The sequence below is a fragment of the Moschus berezovskii genome, chromosome 18 (genome assembly GCF_049115385.1).
Source record: "Moschus berezovskii isolate FMDL1 chromosome 18, NW_MosBer_1.0, whole genome shotgun sequence".
Classification (NCBI taxonomy): Eukaryota; Metazoa; Chordata; class Mammalia; order Artiodactyla; family Moschidae; genus Moschus; species Moschus berezovskii.
The window spans coordinates 15357022-15374113 of NC_142477.1; the positions used below are offsets into that span (position 1 = coordinate 15357022).

Below are 17092 nucleotides of genomic sequence, written 5' to 3' on the forward strand. Positions count from 1 at the left end.
GTGATATTATTATATTAAGAAAAAAGTGGGTAGACTATGAAATCTAAGGCAGGTAAGCAACTTTCAGAAAGATCTTATTTAAAAACAACTACCACATTTGTATCATTTAACAAATGGCCTTTCAGATGTATCATTCCTGAAGCCATAGTTTCGGCTTCTCTTAGGTCACAATACATAGGGTACCTGATGAGAATTTCAAAATATAAAATCAGAATTCAATTGATATTGTAAAATTCAAATAAATTAGAGACTGATCAATGCAAGGAAAAATAATGCAAAATGGCAATACAAATGGGGAGAAAAACAGACTATTTTAACGGTTAGATTATATGATCATGTGGGTCTTCCCAGGTGGGTCAGGGGTAAAGAATCCGTCTGTCAATGCAGGAGATGCAGGAGACACTGGTTCGTTCCCTGGGTCGGGAAGATCCCCTGGAGGAGGAAACGGCAACACACTCCAGTATTCTTGTCTGGGAAATCCCATGGATAGAGGAGCCTGGTGGGTGAGCTACAGTCCATGGGGTTTAAAAAGGTCAGGCACAACTGAACGACTGAGTGTACATGATCATATATAGAAGAAAATGCATGAGAACTAACAGATCTCAAACTGTCAGTAATACAATGATGTCATGCCTTATGTTTTTTTAAGCATGATGTAAAAGAATGATTTCAACGGAGAAAGAATGAATTCTCCCTCTGTGCCATGCCTGTTGAGACTGTGGTGTGGCTGATTTGATTCTCTGTTAATACAGATAAGCTGATACTGATCATACAATCAACAGATTTTTTTCTTTAATACAAAATTTCACTTAATTTCTGTCCTGGTATATGTTTTCTCTCATTTGATTTAGAGGTCCATTGGCCAAACCACCCACCTTAGAGATTACTCTACTCAACTGAACCTTCTTATGGCAAACATTTGAGGTAAAGGGTGTTTTATCAGCTCTGTAAACACTCCTCTCTCATCTCACCTGCTCTGCAAACAGCCCCTTCTCCCCTCAATAAGCACTTACAACTCAATGAACCACACTGCTGGTCTCTTTGGGGAGATTTTTAAAGTAGCCTCTCCAGCAGTTGACTTGATACTTCACCTTTTCATGCTATTCATGAAATTATCTGTTTTCCGCAGAGCTACACAAATAAAGGTTTAGTGTGTAGAGAGAAAAGAAAGAAAAACAAACATGTTTTATGTGTTGTGTTTGAAAGAAGGGAAGAGAGATCCTTTTCAATAAAAATCAAACATCCTATTTTGATGAGGAGATGGTTACATGCATTATTTACTGCAAGAGGAAAAAAAGAACAGAGTAAAATACAAGACTCTGGCACCTGAAGAAACTTGGAGGACGGAATATAAAGTAGGGCTCAACAGAAGAAAGAAAAAAAAACATTTATTTATGGTTTTGTATTATTTATCTTTGCTTCTATGTATATTTATATAGATAGAAACATGAAAACATAAGATACTTTATGTTTCTTATAGCACATGCTATTAAATACAAAGGAAGCAAACAACAAGCTAATTAAATAATATTCCTCTTCAAGTTTAGAAAATAAAGATAGCTGAGGTGATAATGGGTACAAGAACACGGCCTACAATTTTTTTGTTTTTTGATGTATGTTTCTAAAGTCTTTATTGAATTTCTTACCATATTGCTTCTGTTTTATGTTTTGTTTTTTTTGGCCATGAGGCATGTGTGATCTTAGCTTCCTGACAAGGGATCGAACCTATACCTCCTGCATTGGAAGGTGCAGTCTTAACTACTGACTGCGAGGGAAGCGTCAGCCTATATACTTGTAAAGTTATTAAATAATAATGACTTTACCATTTCAGAAATGAGAAAACTTTACCTAATCTACTATATTCCCAATAGTATTATCATCTAGAACTGAACCATAAATATCTTTCCAATTTTCTGCATTCTGTACAGGTTGATCCTAAGTAAGCTCAATGGAAAGATGTGTTCAGTCACTAAACCATGTCTGACTCTTTGCAACCCCATGGATTGCAGCACGCCAGGCTCCCCCGTCCTTCACTGTCTCCCAGAGTTTGCTCAAACTCATGTCCATTGAGTCAGTGATGCCATCTAACCATCTCATCCTCTGTCGCCCCCTTCTCCTTTTGCCTTGAATCTTTCCCAGCATCAGGGTCAATGAAAAAATATCCAAGGGTAAATTTAACACGATTCTTTTAGCTTCATATGTCATGTGTGTGGGGGAGAGGCACTTAAGGCGGGATTCTCAGTAGCAGTGGGGTCATTATCAGTGTTGATGCTGATTACTGATGTTGATTGTTGCTGCTGCTCAGTTGTGTCTGACGTTTTGCTACCCCATGGACTGCAGTCCACCAGACTTCTTAATGTTGTTGCTGTCGCTTTTAAATTTTATCAACTGATCTACCAGCAAACACTCTGTTCTCCTTCAGCTGTAATTAGACTTTGTATTTCTACCATTTTGGTGAATTGATATAGCTAAGAATCTGGAAGCTCTCCTTGATTTTAAGATGATATTTATCATTAGACTTATTAAAAATTTCCAACTGGGTAATAATGTACCCCTGACTTTTTTGACTTAAAAGAGGTAAAATTTTAAACTAAGAGGTTATAGAGGATCAAATCTGACTTGTTCTAATGGGAAGCAGTCATTTTTATAATTTGAAGTAACAGCATTTAATAAGTAATAAACTGTTAATATTCTACCTTTTGTGGACTCAAATGATGATTTTAATTGAAAATGTTATTTATATTTTATTGAAAAATAGTAGTAAAATTTTATGAAAGTGAAGTAGATATGTAATCCCTCTATAACTTTATGAAGTAATAGCTATTATTGCAGAAATTTAAAATTTTAAAATAATGCTTTCACCATCCAGGCAAATATTTTCATCACATTCTTCTTCCTTTTGTAATATTCGTCAATCTCACCAGGATATTTAGCAGATTTTCCCTGTGCTATGTGCCTATGATAATCCATTCTTTACTACAAGCTGACACATTCTCCATAGAAAGCTTGTTTTCTCCACTCAGGATCACATTTATCTGAAAGGAAATTCACAAGGCTATCATCTCAGCAGATGTTGGCCATTTTTGCTAGTTTAGAAAGATGTTATGGGGGGTTGTCAGAGTCAAGTATTTGTGTTAATCAAATGACTCCTAAGTTGACAGTCACTGAAATGCTTGAGTTTGAAATAAAAATCTGTGCTATTTAGTTTCAGTTTAATAGACTGTACCACACACAAATCCCTGAGTATCACATAATCTTTGTCTGGCTATGCTCCTTATCATATAAGCTCTGATTTGGACAAGCCCTTATCTCAGACAAAAGGTATGTTTTATTTAAACAGATACCCTAGTTAAAAGAATGCCTCTTCAAATTTTCACTGTGCAAGAAGTGAGGCCTCAGACACTGGGTGGATGGTCCCAGAAGAGCAAGTGGGGGTATTTGTTCCACCATCCCACTCTTCACTCACTGGCCTGGTCTGTGTGCAGGGAGAGAGGAGGGATGCATCTGGGGAGAGGGTGCCCTCTGGGGGCCCCGATGAGTGGGGACCACTGCTGATTCAGGAACTGACCCACTTTTGGGTCACTTTGCTGCTTTGGGGCCACCATGCTGCTTCCTGTCCCAATCCTATTCTGATGCATGTGGGCCACTACTCTACTATCTCTGCCTCACTACAAAGACCCCATCCAAGCCCAGGGAGGCTGGCGGGTCATCACAGAGCCTGCTCCCTTCTGCTGGGACTGGGTAGTGTGGAAAGGTCTGCAGATCTTGTTGCCAACTAAAAACTGGCACTTGCCATCTGCCTCTACAAGGATTAAGTCACAAGATGCTGTGACTGCTGACCTTCAAAACCCCTGAAAGGAGTTCAGGGCGGAGATCTCAAATGAGGCACTCTGCCTGGGACAAAACTGGCAGAACAAATCTTCAGCTAGTTATTTTCAGGAAATGGTTTTATGAGCCCAATCTCTTCGCATAGAGAAAAGCACTAAAATCATAAATGCTGACATCTGTTCTTCGCGAATAGCAGCAACCTCTCAAAATGTGTGCTTGATTGCATGTATTCCCCTCTCACTAAAATCACACATATACTGGCTTTCCCCTATACCTCTTTGGAGATGTTCCTCAGGGCTCTCTGAGATGCTGTCTCCCAGGCCATAGTCCTCATTTTGCCCCAAATAACACTTAACTCACAGCTCTCATGTTGAGGGTTTTGTTGCTGTTGTTGACATTGTCCAGCACTGGCTGGGGTGCCTGAGCACAAAGGGTCAGCGTGAGGTCTGGGGTAGGGGCAGGAGTTACTCTTCAGGCCATACTCCCTGGCCTAGGCATGGCCCACAGAGTGCCAGCTTGGCTGAATAAAATCCAGTTGACTTTGTGTGAGTTGTGAACCCTACTGTATGCATCACCATCCACCAGCCTGCAGCAGAAAACAGGCAAAAACTGAGATCTGCCAATCCTGATCCTCCAACATGTACACAAATGTATACAAATGAACATACGTAAGTCTCTAACATCAAGGTTAGGTAACTTTTTGGAGATAAAATTGCCAACATCCATTGGATCATAGAAAAAGCGAAACCTATATGCAGGTCAAGAAGCAACAGTTAGAACTGGACATGGAACAACAGACTAGTTCCAAATAGGAAAAGGAGTACGTCAAGGCTGTATATTGTCACCCTGCTTCTTTAATTTATATGCAGAGCTGCTGCTGCTGCTGCTGCTGCTAAGTCGCTTCAGTCGTGTCCGACTCTGTGCGACCCCATAAACGGCAGCCTACCAGGCTCCGCCATCCCTGGGATTCTCCAGGCAAGAACACTGGAGTGGGTTGCCATTTCCTTCTCCAATGTGTGAAAGTGAAAAGTGAAAGTGAAGTCGCTCAGTCTTGTCCGACTAGTAGCGACCCCATGGACTGTAGCCCACCAGGCTCCTCTGTCCATGGGATTTTCTAGGCAAGAGTACTGGAGTGGCTTGCCATTGTACATCATGAGAAATGCCAGACTGGATGAAGCACAAGCTTGAATCAAGATTGCCGGGAGAAATATCAATAACCTCAGATATGAAGATGACACCACCCTTACATAGAAAGAGAAGAGGAATTAAAGAGCCTCTTGATGGAAGTGAAAGAGGAGAGTGAAAAAGCTGGCTTAAAACTCAACGTTCAAAAAACAAAGATCATGGCATCTGGTCCTATCACTTCATGGCAAATAGATGGGGAAACAGTGGAAACAGGGACAGACTTTATTTTCTTGGGCTCCAAAATCACTGTGGATGGTGACTATAGCCATGAAATTTAAAGACCCTTGTTCCTTGGAAGAAAACCAATGACAAACCTAGATAGTGTATTAAAAAGTAGAGACATTACTTTGCTGACAAAAGTCCAGATAGTCGAAACTATGGTTTTTCCAGTAGTCATGTATGAACATGAGAGCTGGACAAAGAAAAGGCTAAAGGCCAAACAGCTGTTTCTTTCGAACTATTATGCTGGACAAGACCTTTGAGAGTCCCTTGGACTGCAAGGAGATCAAACCAGTCAATGATAAAGGAAATCAACCCTGAATACCCATTTGAAGGACCAATGCTGAAGCTGAAGTTGGCCACCTGATGCAAAGAGCCAACTATTAGAAAAAGACCTAATACTGGGAAAGATTGAGGGCAGGAGGAGAAGGGGACAAAAGAGAACAAGATGATTGGATAGCATCACCAACTCAATTGATATGAGTTTTAACAAGTTCCGGGAGACAGTGACAGATAGGGAAGCCTGGCATGCTGCAGTCCATGGGGTCACAAAGAGTCAAACACCACTGAGCTGACTGAACCACAGCAACAATTCTTTGGTTAAGGAAAGCCTCGGGGACCTTTCTGACCACCCAACGGTAGACTGTGCTTCTTGTCTGAGTTGGTTCCTGCGATTGAAATTAGTCTTTGTAATAAAGTAACAGGGGTGAGAGGCTAACTATGGAAGCCAAGAAGGAGGGAGGGAGAAAGACACTGCAGGTGGGGCGCAGGAGAAAAAGCTAAGTGAGAAATTGCCTTTGGTGGGGAGATTTCGGAAGCTTTAACCTGTCTCATCTTCAAGGACTACAGCTGCTTCCTGCTCTTCTCTGTATAGTCATCTCAGGGTATCTCTCAGTTCTAGCACAATCTATAACTCAGGATGGCCCTAGCGGCGTCTGGAGTGAGGGAGGCCCAGCCTCAGTCAGCACAGGGGTGAGCAGGACAGGGAAAAAAGAGCCACAGAAGATAATGCCGGATAGACGCAGAGCTGCAGCACTGAGGGACGGAGGATGGACACTGCCCCACCGCCCCACTCCCTGCCCAGGAACCAGCAGAGAGGTATCCTGGGAGGGATCAGGAGTCACGGTACAACCCTGGCCTATAGGTTATCCAGGAAAAAAATGAGAGCACGTGTTGTTTTGTGCTGCTATTAATACTCTGTCTTCAGTTTTGTCTGGAATATTCATTTAGCCTTTAACATATTACCTCCTGTCACCTCACTTTTTCATATTGTATGCCCTTTACTGAAACTACACTGAACATGTGTGAGGACTAGGAATCGGTTTAAGCTTCTCTGGGTCTGGAGCCCATCAAGCACATGGTTTGTCTTCAATGGATACTGACTGATAGACTATAGGAGACCATTAGGCGCTCCAGATGAAAGTGGCTATATACCTATTTAGTTTTTGAATGAAGACCTTTATAAATGCAAAGTCAGCCGAAATGACTGTTTAGAGTCCAGGTTCCAGGGCAAGAGTGCCTGGGTGAGCAGGTTTAAAGACTGGCTCTGTCCAACCTGTGTGACCTCGGGCAGATCACTCGATGTCTTTATGTCTCAGTATTCTCATCTACAAAGTGATCATCATACTACCACCTCCTCCACAGGGCAGTTCTAAAGGTTAGAAATATATTCAAGGCATTTAGAGCCATCCCTGAGTGTGGCAACAGGCTCTGTGCTTTTGTCATCCTGTCTCACCTGCTTGATGCTATGGCACCAGCGAGTAATTGCAGAATTGTTTACGACAGTACCCTTGACTTCATTCCTGGGTGGTGACTCCTTCAAGACCGGCAACTGGCCTTCAATTCCCCTGCCCAACTCTCCTCAAAGTATCTCTGGAAACGATCTACAGATGGAAGTGAAGGACCCCCAGCCAGTAGCCTTACTTAATGGCAGAGAGGTAAGACTGGAGAGGCACCTTGGCGACCAACCTGAGCCCCTGAACACTTCACGTCTAACAGGCCTCCTAAGAACATGTCCTCTTCTCATAAGGAATTAGGGTATTTGCTCTGGCTCTGGAAGCTTCCTAAAGGTCTGCATCAGTGGCGGCACGAACGGTGGGGTGCATATAACATAAAGGATGTGAAAAATGACCCTCTGGATATGGGAAAGCAATCTCAAAGTGTTTCTTTATTAAAGTTTAATCTTGAATTTACTAGCCAGAATTTAATAATATTGTATAATACGTAGGTAATTTATAAGTGAGAGATTTGTGCATACTGTACGCTTTAGTCGTGTCTGACTCTTTGGGACCCCATGAACTGTAGCCCACCAGGCTCCTCTGTCCATGGAATTCTCCAGGCAAGAATACTGGAGTGGGTAGCCATGCCCTCCTCCAGGGGATCGTCCAAACACAAGGATAGAACCCATGTCTCTTAAATCTCCTGCATTGGGAGGCAGATTCTTTACCACTACGGCCACCTGGGAAGCCAAGGGAGAGACATATACCTGGACTAAAGGCATTTTCTCAACCATGCAAGTTCTCATAGAGACAGTCCCTGGAGTTGCAAGGTAAGTCGAGCAAGGGGAAGGGCTTGTGATGAATTCAGTGTATGAAGAAGGAGTAATCTGAGCTGATGGGAAGGAGAGAGGGCTTGTGGCTTTATGCCCAGGAGCTGGAGCAGTGACGTTCCCCCCACCTATCCTCAAGAGACTACCCAGGCACTTCGGGCAATTTCTGTAGCCTTGTGAAAACAGCACGGTCCCTCAAAAGTGCCTCAATTTCAAAGATGGGGGCAGGAATGGCGTCTTGGGCATGTGGATGTCACACCTCCGCAGATCTCGGCTGAGGCAAGAGATGACTGTTACGGGGAAAAGGCCGGGCAAATGGACTGTCCCCACTGAAGCATTCAGAACATTTCTGCCTTCTTTAGAGGAGAGACAGGAGAAAAAGCACTAGTTCACTCATTCAGCCTGGTTCGCCTCTGATGACTGAGGCCAGGAGGCAGCAAACTCTTCCTGTAAAGGGCCGGAAAGTGAGTATCCGCAGCTTGACTGACCATATGGTTTCTGTCACAACTATTCACCTGGGCCACTACAGGGTGACAGTAACTACAGATGATCTGAAAACAACTGGGTGTGGCTACTTATGGACTCAGAAATTTGGATTTCCTATGATTCTTACATATCACAAAATATTATCCATCTTTTGATTGCAAATCACTTTATAAGGTGATGATCACTTTTAACCGACAAGCACCACTAAAACCGGTGACCAGATGGATTTAGACCGTAAGCCACAGTTTGCCAACCCCCAGGTTAAAGAAAACACTAGTTTTTGTTGTTGTCATTGTTTCTTTAAAAGTGTGAACATCTTTCCCTTGTCTCTAACTTGGCATTGATGAATAAAATACTTTTTTCCTCTTGCAGTTGATTTTTCATTAAGCCCCCAGAAGTTTATCAACAAGAGCTAATTCTAAGAGCATATGAATATGGAACAGGGAACCAACATAATCCCTTTTGTTGTCGTTTTTCTTCAAATTAGATATTGAATGTCACCGAGATGGTTATCTTCGTCTTTTATAAGGGATTGTGTGGAAATAAAATTACCTTAGCTAATAATATGCAACAACTAAATGCAAAAATAGTGCAGCCCCAGATTGAAGAAAATTAAGCAGGCTGAAGGTAAGAGAAACTCTGACAGAAGAATAAATGGGTATTCTTTCTATCTAAACCAAGATATGTATTATTAACATTGGATGGTACTTACAACATCAAGAGTAAAATAAAGGAGTATTTTGTGCCTTTCTTCCTATGATAGAGTGAAATATTGAAATGCAAATATCAATAATCAGCTATAAAGGCAACTTAGCTTGCCTGGATTTCAAAACATATAATTTAGTGTCATAATGCAGTTTAACAGAATTGCTATGATCTACTTCTTGGGAACTGGAAGTTACAACAGTCTGAAGATGCAGAGCCTGATGCCAAATCCTGGACCACAGCTTCAGCATCCCCATATCCTGGCCCCTGACTGGGATAATCTGTATGATTAGAAATGCCGGCAGCTCTAGTGTCTGCAAACCAGCACCATAATATTCTGTAAGTTTACTCAGCCATGGGAGGCTTTAGACCAAGTGCAATTCTCTGTATCTTCTTAATTATATTGATTTTATATTAAGCTAAGTGTTCTCCAACAAATTTAATCGTGACCCTTAACTAGTTGTTTTGCAAACAGCTTCATGTTCTGGAAAACACTTGTCCTTTTTCACGTGGCCTGTGGTTGTGTTCAATTCAAAATATATATTTAATTCAGGAGAGCTAGAGAGTTGAACCATATATGCGAGTGCCAGTGACCAACCACTAAATTATAATTTCCTATGATTCAGCCTAATAGTGTGTATGAAGTAAATTCTCAGTTGGCCTTACCAAATATGCTACATTTTTAGTAAATATGATTTTTTTCCTCCCAAGGTTGCCAAAGAGGTAGAAAAGTGTTAGTCACTCAACGGTCTCCAACTGCAATTCCATGGACTGTAGCCCTCCAGGCTTATCTATGCGTGGGTTTCCCAGGCAAGAATACTGGAGAGGGTAGCCATTCCCTTCTCCAAGGGCTCTTCCCAATCCAGGGATTGAATCCAGGTCTCCTGAATTGCAGGCAGATTCTTTACCATCTGAGCCAGCAGGAAATCCCCCAAACAGGTATACTGTACCATTAAAAAGACACTTACCAGCCTTAGGTAAGCACATATGTCTTTATATGTCCTGTGCTTTCTTAAAGCAATTATACTCATTAAATACACTAATAATGACTTACAAGAAATTTAGCACTACTAGTTTTGATTTGCCTGTGTGACAAAATACACTAACCCCCACTCCCCACCTCCAGACTTCTTTCATTTACAATCTACTCAGGGAGCTCAACTGGAGTCATATTTGGTTTTTTTATCATCATCAGAAACGTTAATGAGAAAAGCAAGTCATTTCACAATGCTTCTGAGGAGAGAGGACGCCAACACACACACACACACACACACACACACACACACACACCCTTTCACAAGGGAGTGTTATTTAAGCTTCCAAGCAGACCCACCCCTCTGTGGGAGAACCACACCACTATAGACAGACCACTCCTCTGTGGAGAGGTCGCCCTGGTATGGAAAAGCCCCTCTCTGTGACAGGCCACTCCCCTGCAGACAGGCCACCCTACTGTGGACAGACCACCCCTCCGTGGAGAGGTCCCCCTGGTGTGGACAGCCCCCCTCTGGGACAGGCCAGCCCCTCTGGACAGCCGCCCCCCCGCCCCCTTGTGGACAGTCCCCCGGGGGTCCTGAGTACACACCTGTGCTCGTGCGGTACGTGCCGGTGTGTGCTGGCGGCAGAGGGTCCCCCTGGCTCTGGCTGAGACTCCTCATGGGGGGCTTCTGATAGACGCGGTCTTCATAGATGGGGTCGATGTGGTGCTCCGGGGACTGCAGGGCCCGCAGCTCGGGGCCCAGGTGGCCGTGCTGGCTGCTGTACGAGGCCCGGGACCCAGCTGGAAGGAAGGAACAAGGAGACAATCAGACCCGCCCGACGTTCAGACAGAACTTGTTTTATCCAGAGATGTTCGAATTTGGGGAGGGGGACAGAAACATTGAAATCTGCAGAAAATCCAATGAACAGCACACAACGGTAGCAAGAGGTCAAGCTCGTCAGCTTATCGGCATCACCCAGCTGCCTCACTTTGCTCCCGAGTCTGATCTCTGAATATGGGTGATAATGATGCTGAGATAAACCCACATTGAACAGGGCCAGCGGAACACATTTTTCTCAGCCTAACGACCAGAGCAGGTTTCCTCACTGAAGAAGCCAGGCAGAGTGAAGTCACCCCTAAAAAGCTCTTATGAGTCCACAGTTCTTGCACCTGAAATTTTACGGTGGCAGTTCTTATTTAAAGTATGAGCAGGTGAATAAGCCATGGAGCCAAGCCATCTTGATGCTACTCCGAAAAAGTGGGCCAGAATTCATCTTCATCAGCGGTTTTTCCCTGGACAATGAGTGAACCAAGACGTTCAGCCTTTCAGCAGCCTAAATCCCTGAGAGAAGCAGATTTAAAGAACAAAAAAAAGGTTTCTAAGTGATATTTCCTTTATTCTTACCCTCCAAATGGAAAGATTGGTATCTACCTTCCTCTGAAACGGTTCAAATGGTTGCCACAAACTGGCTTCATTTCTAAATTAAGGCTACACATTATTGCAGGATTATTGTAATCCTTGTTTGTGTCTTTGGACTTTTTCTTTTTTTTTGGTTTAGTATTTTTTGCATTGTGTGGGAAGAGGTGCGGCTTTGAAGCAGTGCTGTGGACCAGGGAATCCGCACAAGAGGAGCAGAGTCTCAGGAGGGCTAAGAGCTTGAGCTGACACACAAGAAGATGTTGACTGAGAGCGAATATTTCATCAGAGGGATGGCCAGAACCCCAGGCGTAGACATGCCAGGGGAATCATCTCTGCGGGCACAAGTGGACTGGAGAACACCTAGGGACACTGAAGGGGCACCAAGGAGAGATGGTTACCCAGCGATGCTGAGGGCAGGACCGCACAAACCCAAGTGAGGCTACAGATGATTCTAGCAGACCCTTCAGATAAATCTCCAAAGCTAATAAACAGCCTTCCTGGTACACTTGGATTTAACTGTCAGCTGCCTGTGAACAGTCCCAACTGGGAACCCTCTGTTTCAGCTGAAAGTAGGAGGGAGTTGCACGTCCGTGATTTTAGTGGTGTTCGTGGGCAGCTCTCTCCTGCCGGTCCACTGCCTTCACTGCTGGCCACTTTAAAGCCAACATCTTCAATGTGCAATGATTGGCTGCTTCTTCAGGATCGTCTGACCTCAAAGATTTTAATATTCTCATCTAGTCTCTTTGAGGATAAAGCCATTCAAAACTTTTGAAACTGCCAACAAACAAATGTTTTGCTGGTGTGTTTCACATAGGCTGCTTTACATTTAAATCAACAGAAAACAGAGCGATTCCAAAGGACTGGGGCAAGGATGGGGCTTCTGTGAATTCAGTCTTGGTAATAATCACTGAATGTTTTGAGGCAAGGGAAGGGAATAAAGTTGGCAAGTTCTTACCTTTCCTTTCGCCAGTAATTAAATAAATTCTGGTTTAGACAGCGTTCCAATGAGTGATAGATTCAAAATAACTGTTTTGCATAATTAGGTTCATTGCATCTGATTTATCAAATGCCAACATCACAGTGAATATTATCTCATGCTGGTATTTTCCAGGAATATATTTAAGTATGATACGCCTTGAGTTCCTGCTGTCAGTTCTTCCTACTTCTGAAGGTTTTGATAATATTCCAAGGACTTACAAGTGTAAAAAAAACTAGGAAGCAGTCATTATATCCAAATGTCGTATAGTTAAATATAATTTATCCATCGTAGATTTAGAGTTTTAACTTTATCACTGTTCCTTGATTCTAAGCAGTTAAAAATATCCAATGATGAACAACAGTAAAAGGACCTGTTGATCTTTTAAGTTGTGACATGAGCTGAGGGTACATACAAAAATCCTCTTCTTATAAGTGGGCATTAAGAAATGTCTTCTCTCTTATTAAGATAAGGGCTATTTTGGTGGACATCAGAATTTCTAAGTTCTGGTACCATGAAAAATGCAATAGTAAAATTATTAAATATTTGAATAGTACACTACACTTTCTTTTTTTATTAGCACGTTCTTGATAGAACTGAAAGTTCACGGTGTTTCCCTGTGGAGACATTTGTGCAAAATACCTTTGCATATTTAAGCACTGTGCACAGTGCTGAAATGAGGCATTTTAAACTGAGCATTGTTTACACTCCTTTTATCCACTGTAATCAGGTTTTAGTGGCTCATGGGTGGGCGAGCACAGTTATTGGCACAAGAGACAGAAGTAGGAGGAAAGAGGGACAAGGAATTTAAGGCTACAGCTTCTACAATTCATGCCTTTTACCACTCTTGCTCAAAAAACAACATATCAGATCCCTACTACCAAGGCCTATTTGGGACTTTTCTGGTGATCCAGTGGCTAAGATTCTGAGCTCCCAATGCAAGAGGCCTGGGTTAGATCCCTGGTCAGGGAGCCAGATTCCACATGCCCCAACTAATGATCTTCCACACTATAATTAAGACCCAGAGCAGCCAAATAAGTAAACAAATATCTTTAAAAGAATTAAACAAACAAAAATCAAGCCTATTTTATTTGGAGGCAATTTCAAGAATAAAAAATTCTCACACCACGTGTTCTGGGACTGTGCTCCAAACTTTCATGCTGCTGTTGTTGCTCTAGTCTTGAAGTCATGTTCAGTTCTTTGGGACCCCACACACTGGCTGTAGCCCATCAGGCTCCTTTGTCCATGGGACTCCCCAGGCAAGAATTCTGGAGTGGGTTGCTATTTCCTTCTCCAGGGGATCTTCCCGATGTAGGGATTGAACCCGCACCTCTTACATCTCCTGAACTGCCAGGTGGCTTATTTGCCACTGAGCCACCAGGGAAGCCCACAATATTCCATGAGATGGTATATATATTTGCTGATTCAAAGACAATACACTTTTCTTTAGTAGTAATTTTATCATTGTGACCTACTTGACAGTGAGTCCTCATCGTAACACTGGACTTAAAACACTACTAGTAAACATTTGCGTCTTTGCTAGAAACCGGAGCAACATTGCCATCACAAGAAAAATGTTAGAGGAACTCTGACTTTGTTAAAACGTCACAGATGTCAAGGCCAATTGTGGTGGTGGAGAACAGGCCTGAGAGCCTTGCCTTGAACAAGCTGAGGGCTCAGAACTGCAGTGGGGCAAAGCGCAGTGGAAACACAGATGGGCTAAAGAGAAAAGAGAAAGCAGATCCCACAGACCAGACCGACGGCATCAACTCGACGAAGGCCAGACAAGTGTAATACCCAAGTGTCCAGAAGGCACTTAAGGACTAGTTTCTGCCACAAAAAGTACGGCATCCGATGTCAGTCATCTGTCAGTGTTCTCACATGCTTTTACTCGTCCGACTTCTCCTCTTCACAAGACAAAGTTTGGGCCTAGAGAGCCCCGGCCCTGGCAATTTTCATATATGATATGTTTCTGAAATTAGTGGGTTTGAAGACTCACACCTGAAGCATCAGTGATCCGTATGCAGGCTAACAGAGGTTGTGATCCAGGAGGGCTGAAGGGGATTGTAACAGCCCTATGGTGCTCTGTGCAGGCCAGGCCCTCCTGCAGGTCCAGGAGCCCTGGAAAACTGGAAAGAACCTCACACTGATGCAGGACCAGGCTTGAGACAGTTGCTGCACAAGACCCACCATCTGTGCTAGGACCTCAGTCATCAGCTCACTGCTGCTAGCGCTGACTTGAAGAATGCTCAGATGGCTTAAATCAGGTCACTCCTGGCCACCTGGTGGTGGGGCTGGTGATGGGAGGCGAGCAGAAACGTTTAGTTCTATGGCAGAGACGTGTAACCAAGCAGGACCCTATGGGGTCTTCCTGGGACAGGTCCCACCCCACATGTCCTCTGCTGTAGTTCCTGTCTTAAATGCTAAGATAACAGTATCGGATGCACACTTCCTGAGTTGTTTTACAGATGCTAAGTGGAGAAAACTAACTACTTGATGACCAAGAGCCCCCGGACCTATGGGCACTGTTATCTCTCAGAGAATTGTTCTTGAGCTGATCACATATCCTGGGACCCCATCTTTCTCACCTGGCTTTTAAAAATGTTTTGCTAAGAAACCCTTCAGGGACCTTGGGTTATTTTGAATATGAGGCACTAATTCTCGCTGGCCCTGCAATAAGCCTTTCTCTGCTCCAAATGCTTAAATTTGGGTTTGCTTGGCCTAGCTGTGCATCAGGCACAGGAACTTGAGTTGGGTGATAGATGGATATATGCTGAAGAATTGATGCTCTCAAATCGTGGTGCCAGAGAAGACTCTTGGGAGTCTCTTGGACAGCAAGGAGATGAAACCAGTCAATCCTAAAGGAAATCAACTCTGAATATTCATTGGAAGGACTGATGCTGAAGCTGAAGCTCCAATACTTTGGCCACCTGACCCAAAGAGCCAACTCATTAGAAAAGACTCTGACACTGGGAAAGATTGAGGGTAGGAGGAGAAGGAGGTGACAGAAGGTGAGATGGTTCAATGACATCACCGACTCAGTGGACATGAGTTTGAGCAAACTCCAGGAGATAGGGAAGGACAAGGTGTGCTGCAATCCATGGGGTTGCAAAGAGTCTGATTCGATTTAGCAACTGAACAACAAAATGGACTCCAGGGGCTCAAAGGGACGGGCAGAATGGACCCTTGGAAGTGGAGGGAAACTAGACTCAGGATATCCCCTGCTGCTCTGTAGGCACCTTCACTCCAGCACCACCATTGACATGAGCAGTTCCTACACAGAATTTTAAGTAGATAGGTTAGCGGGTCCCTGGAGAAAGATAGTCAGGAAAGACTTCCTTGACAGAAAAGAACCCATTTTGGCCTAAGCCATTTTGTGATCTAAGCCTGGCTGCAATGCTTGCCTTTGAACAGGTCTCAGTAATTAACGACCTTAAGGGAGGGAAGGGAGAAACAATGGAGGGGCATTCAAGAAACAACAGTGCAGCCTTGGGGCAGGGTTCCGGCTCCTCAACAGATACATATAACGATACACCTGTGAGTTCTGCAGAAACCTAACCCGTCCAGGGAGAGGATGGGACGGTGCTGCTGACCCTCCTCACCTCAATCTACTAACGCCTGGACTCTGTTGACGTGACGACATAATTCTGCGCTGATTTTCCTCTCCTCGAGCCCTCTCATGAATATGCGTATACCTTTAGCTTAAAACTTTCCTGTTCAGATAGACAGAGCTTCGGGAAAGAGCCCTGTGTTCGTACTTACTGCAAGAAATAAATCCTTCCTTCTCCCAGCTTCTGGCTTGGTTGTGTCTATTGGCCCAACATGCACCAAGAGGGGAACCCAGTGTGGGGGGAACAGAAACTTGCAAGTATGGCTCCCCTTTCAATTCTATACACAAAAGGAGGCCTTAGGAGCACAGGTGCATAATAATGTCTAATAATTTGAAAGAAGCTCTAATAGCATCTAAGGTAGTAATTTTATGGCTCTTTACTGTGTCAGTTTTTCCCAAACACACTGAAATAAGAAGACATGGTCTGGACTCCAGAACTGTGTTTAACCATCTGAGCAAATCAAGGAAAGTCACTGAACCTCTCTGAGCGCTGGTTTCCTGCAGTATAAACATACATATGAGAACGCCTGCATTTGTACAACATGGCACTGTGGGAGGATCAAGGAGAGAGAAATCAGTGTGAAGGGCTCTGCAATTGATAAAAGCTGCATAAAAACAGGTAGTCTCATGTCATTCGATCTTAAGAGACAAGGAATTATTATGTTATCTTGTTAAAATACGTCTTTTGATTGAAAAAACAACCAAACGCTATAACTTAAACTATCAAAATATCCAAAAACAACTTAAGAGGTTTAAAAATTTTGAAATAAGCGAAAGAAACTTTGATAATTTTGTGAAGTATTACTGCAAAATGTAAATCTTACAGCTTTATTTTTCTTAAAAAATCAGTGTTGCTTTTGAGTGGATAATAGCAAAGAATAAAGGAGCAAAGGAAGTTCAAAATGGAAAGAAGCACTGACATGACCAAGGGAAGGTGGAGTCCTTTTTAGAAAAGGGATATGACATAAATGAAACCTGCAGAGGGAAGATAACAAACATCTGCTGATCCAGGAGGAAGCCAGCGACCGACTCGCAGGAAGTTCTTGACATGGAAAATAATCACGAAGCTGAAAGGGTAAAGTGTCGTCAACGCATTGTCTGTCTCATGCCTCCAACCCCACATTTTCCTTGGGCCAGAG

The 17092-nt window shown here is 43.3% G+C and overlaps 1 protein-coding gene across 3 annotated transcripts in view; it reads right to left on the minus strand.

Moving 5' to 3' along the window:
• CTNND2 (catenin delta 2) overlaps positions 1 to 17092 on the minus strand; it is a 487037-nt gene that overhangs the window by 407500 nt on the left and 62445 nt on the right. For all 3 annotated transcript variants that reach the window (XM_088827634.1, XM_088827633.1, XM_088827632.1), the window contains one exon: positions 10554 to 10748. In XM_088827634.1, the coding sequence (XP_088683760.1) occupies positions 10554 to 10748 (195 nt within the window). The remainder of the gene's footprint in view (positions 1 to 10553; positions 10749 to 17092) is intronic.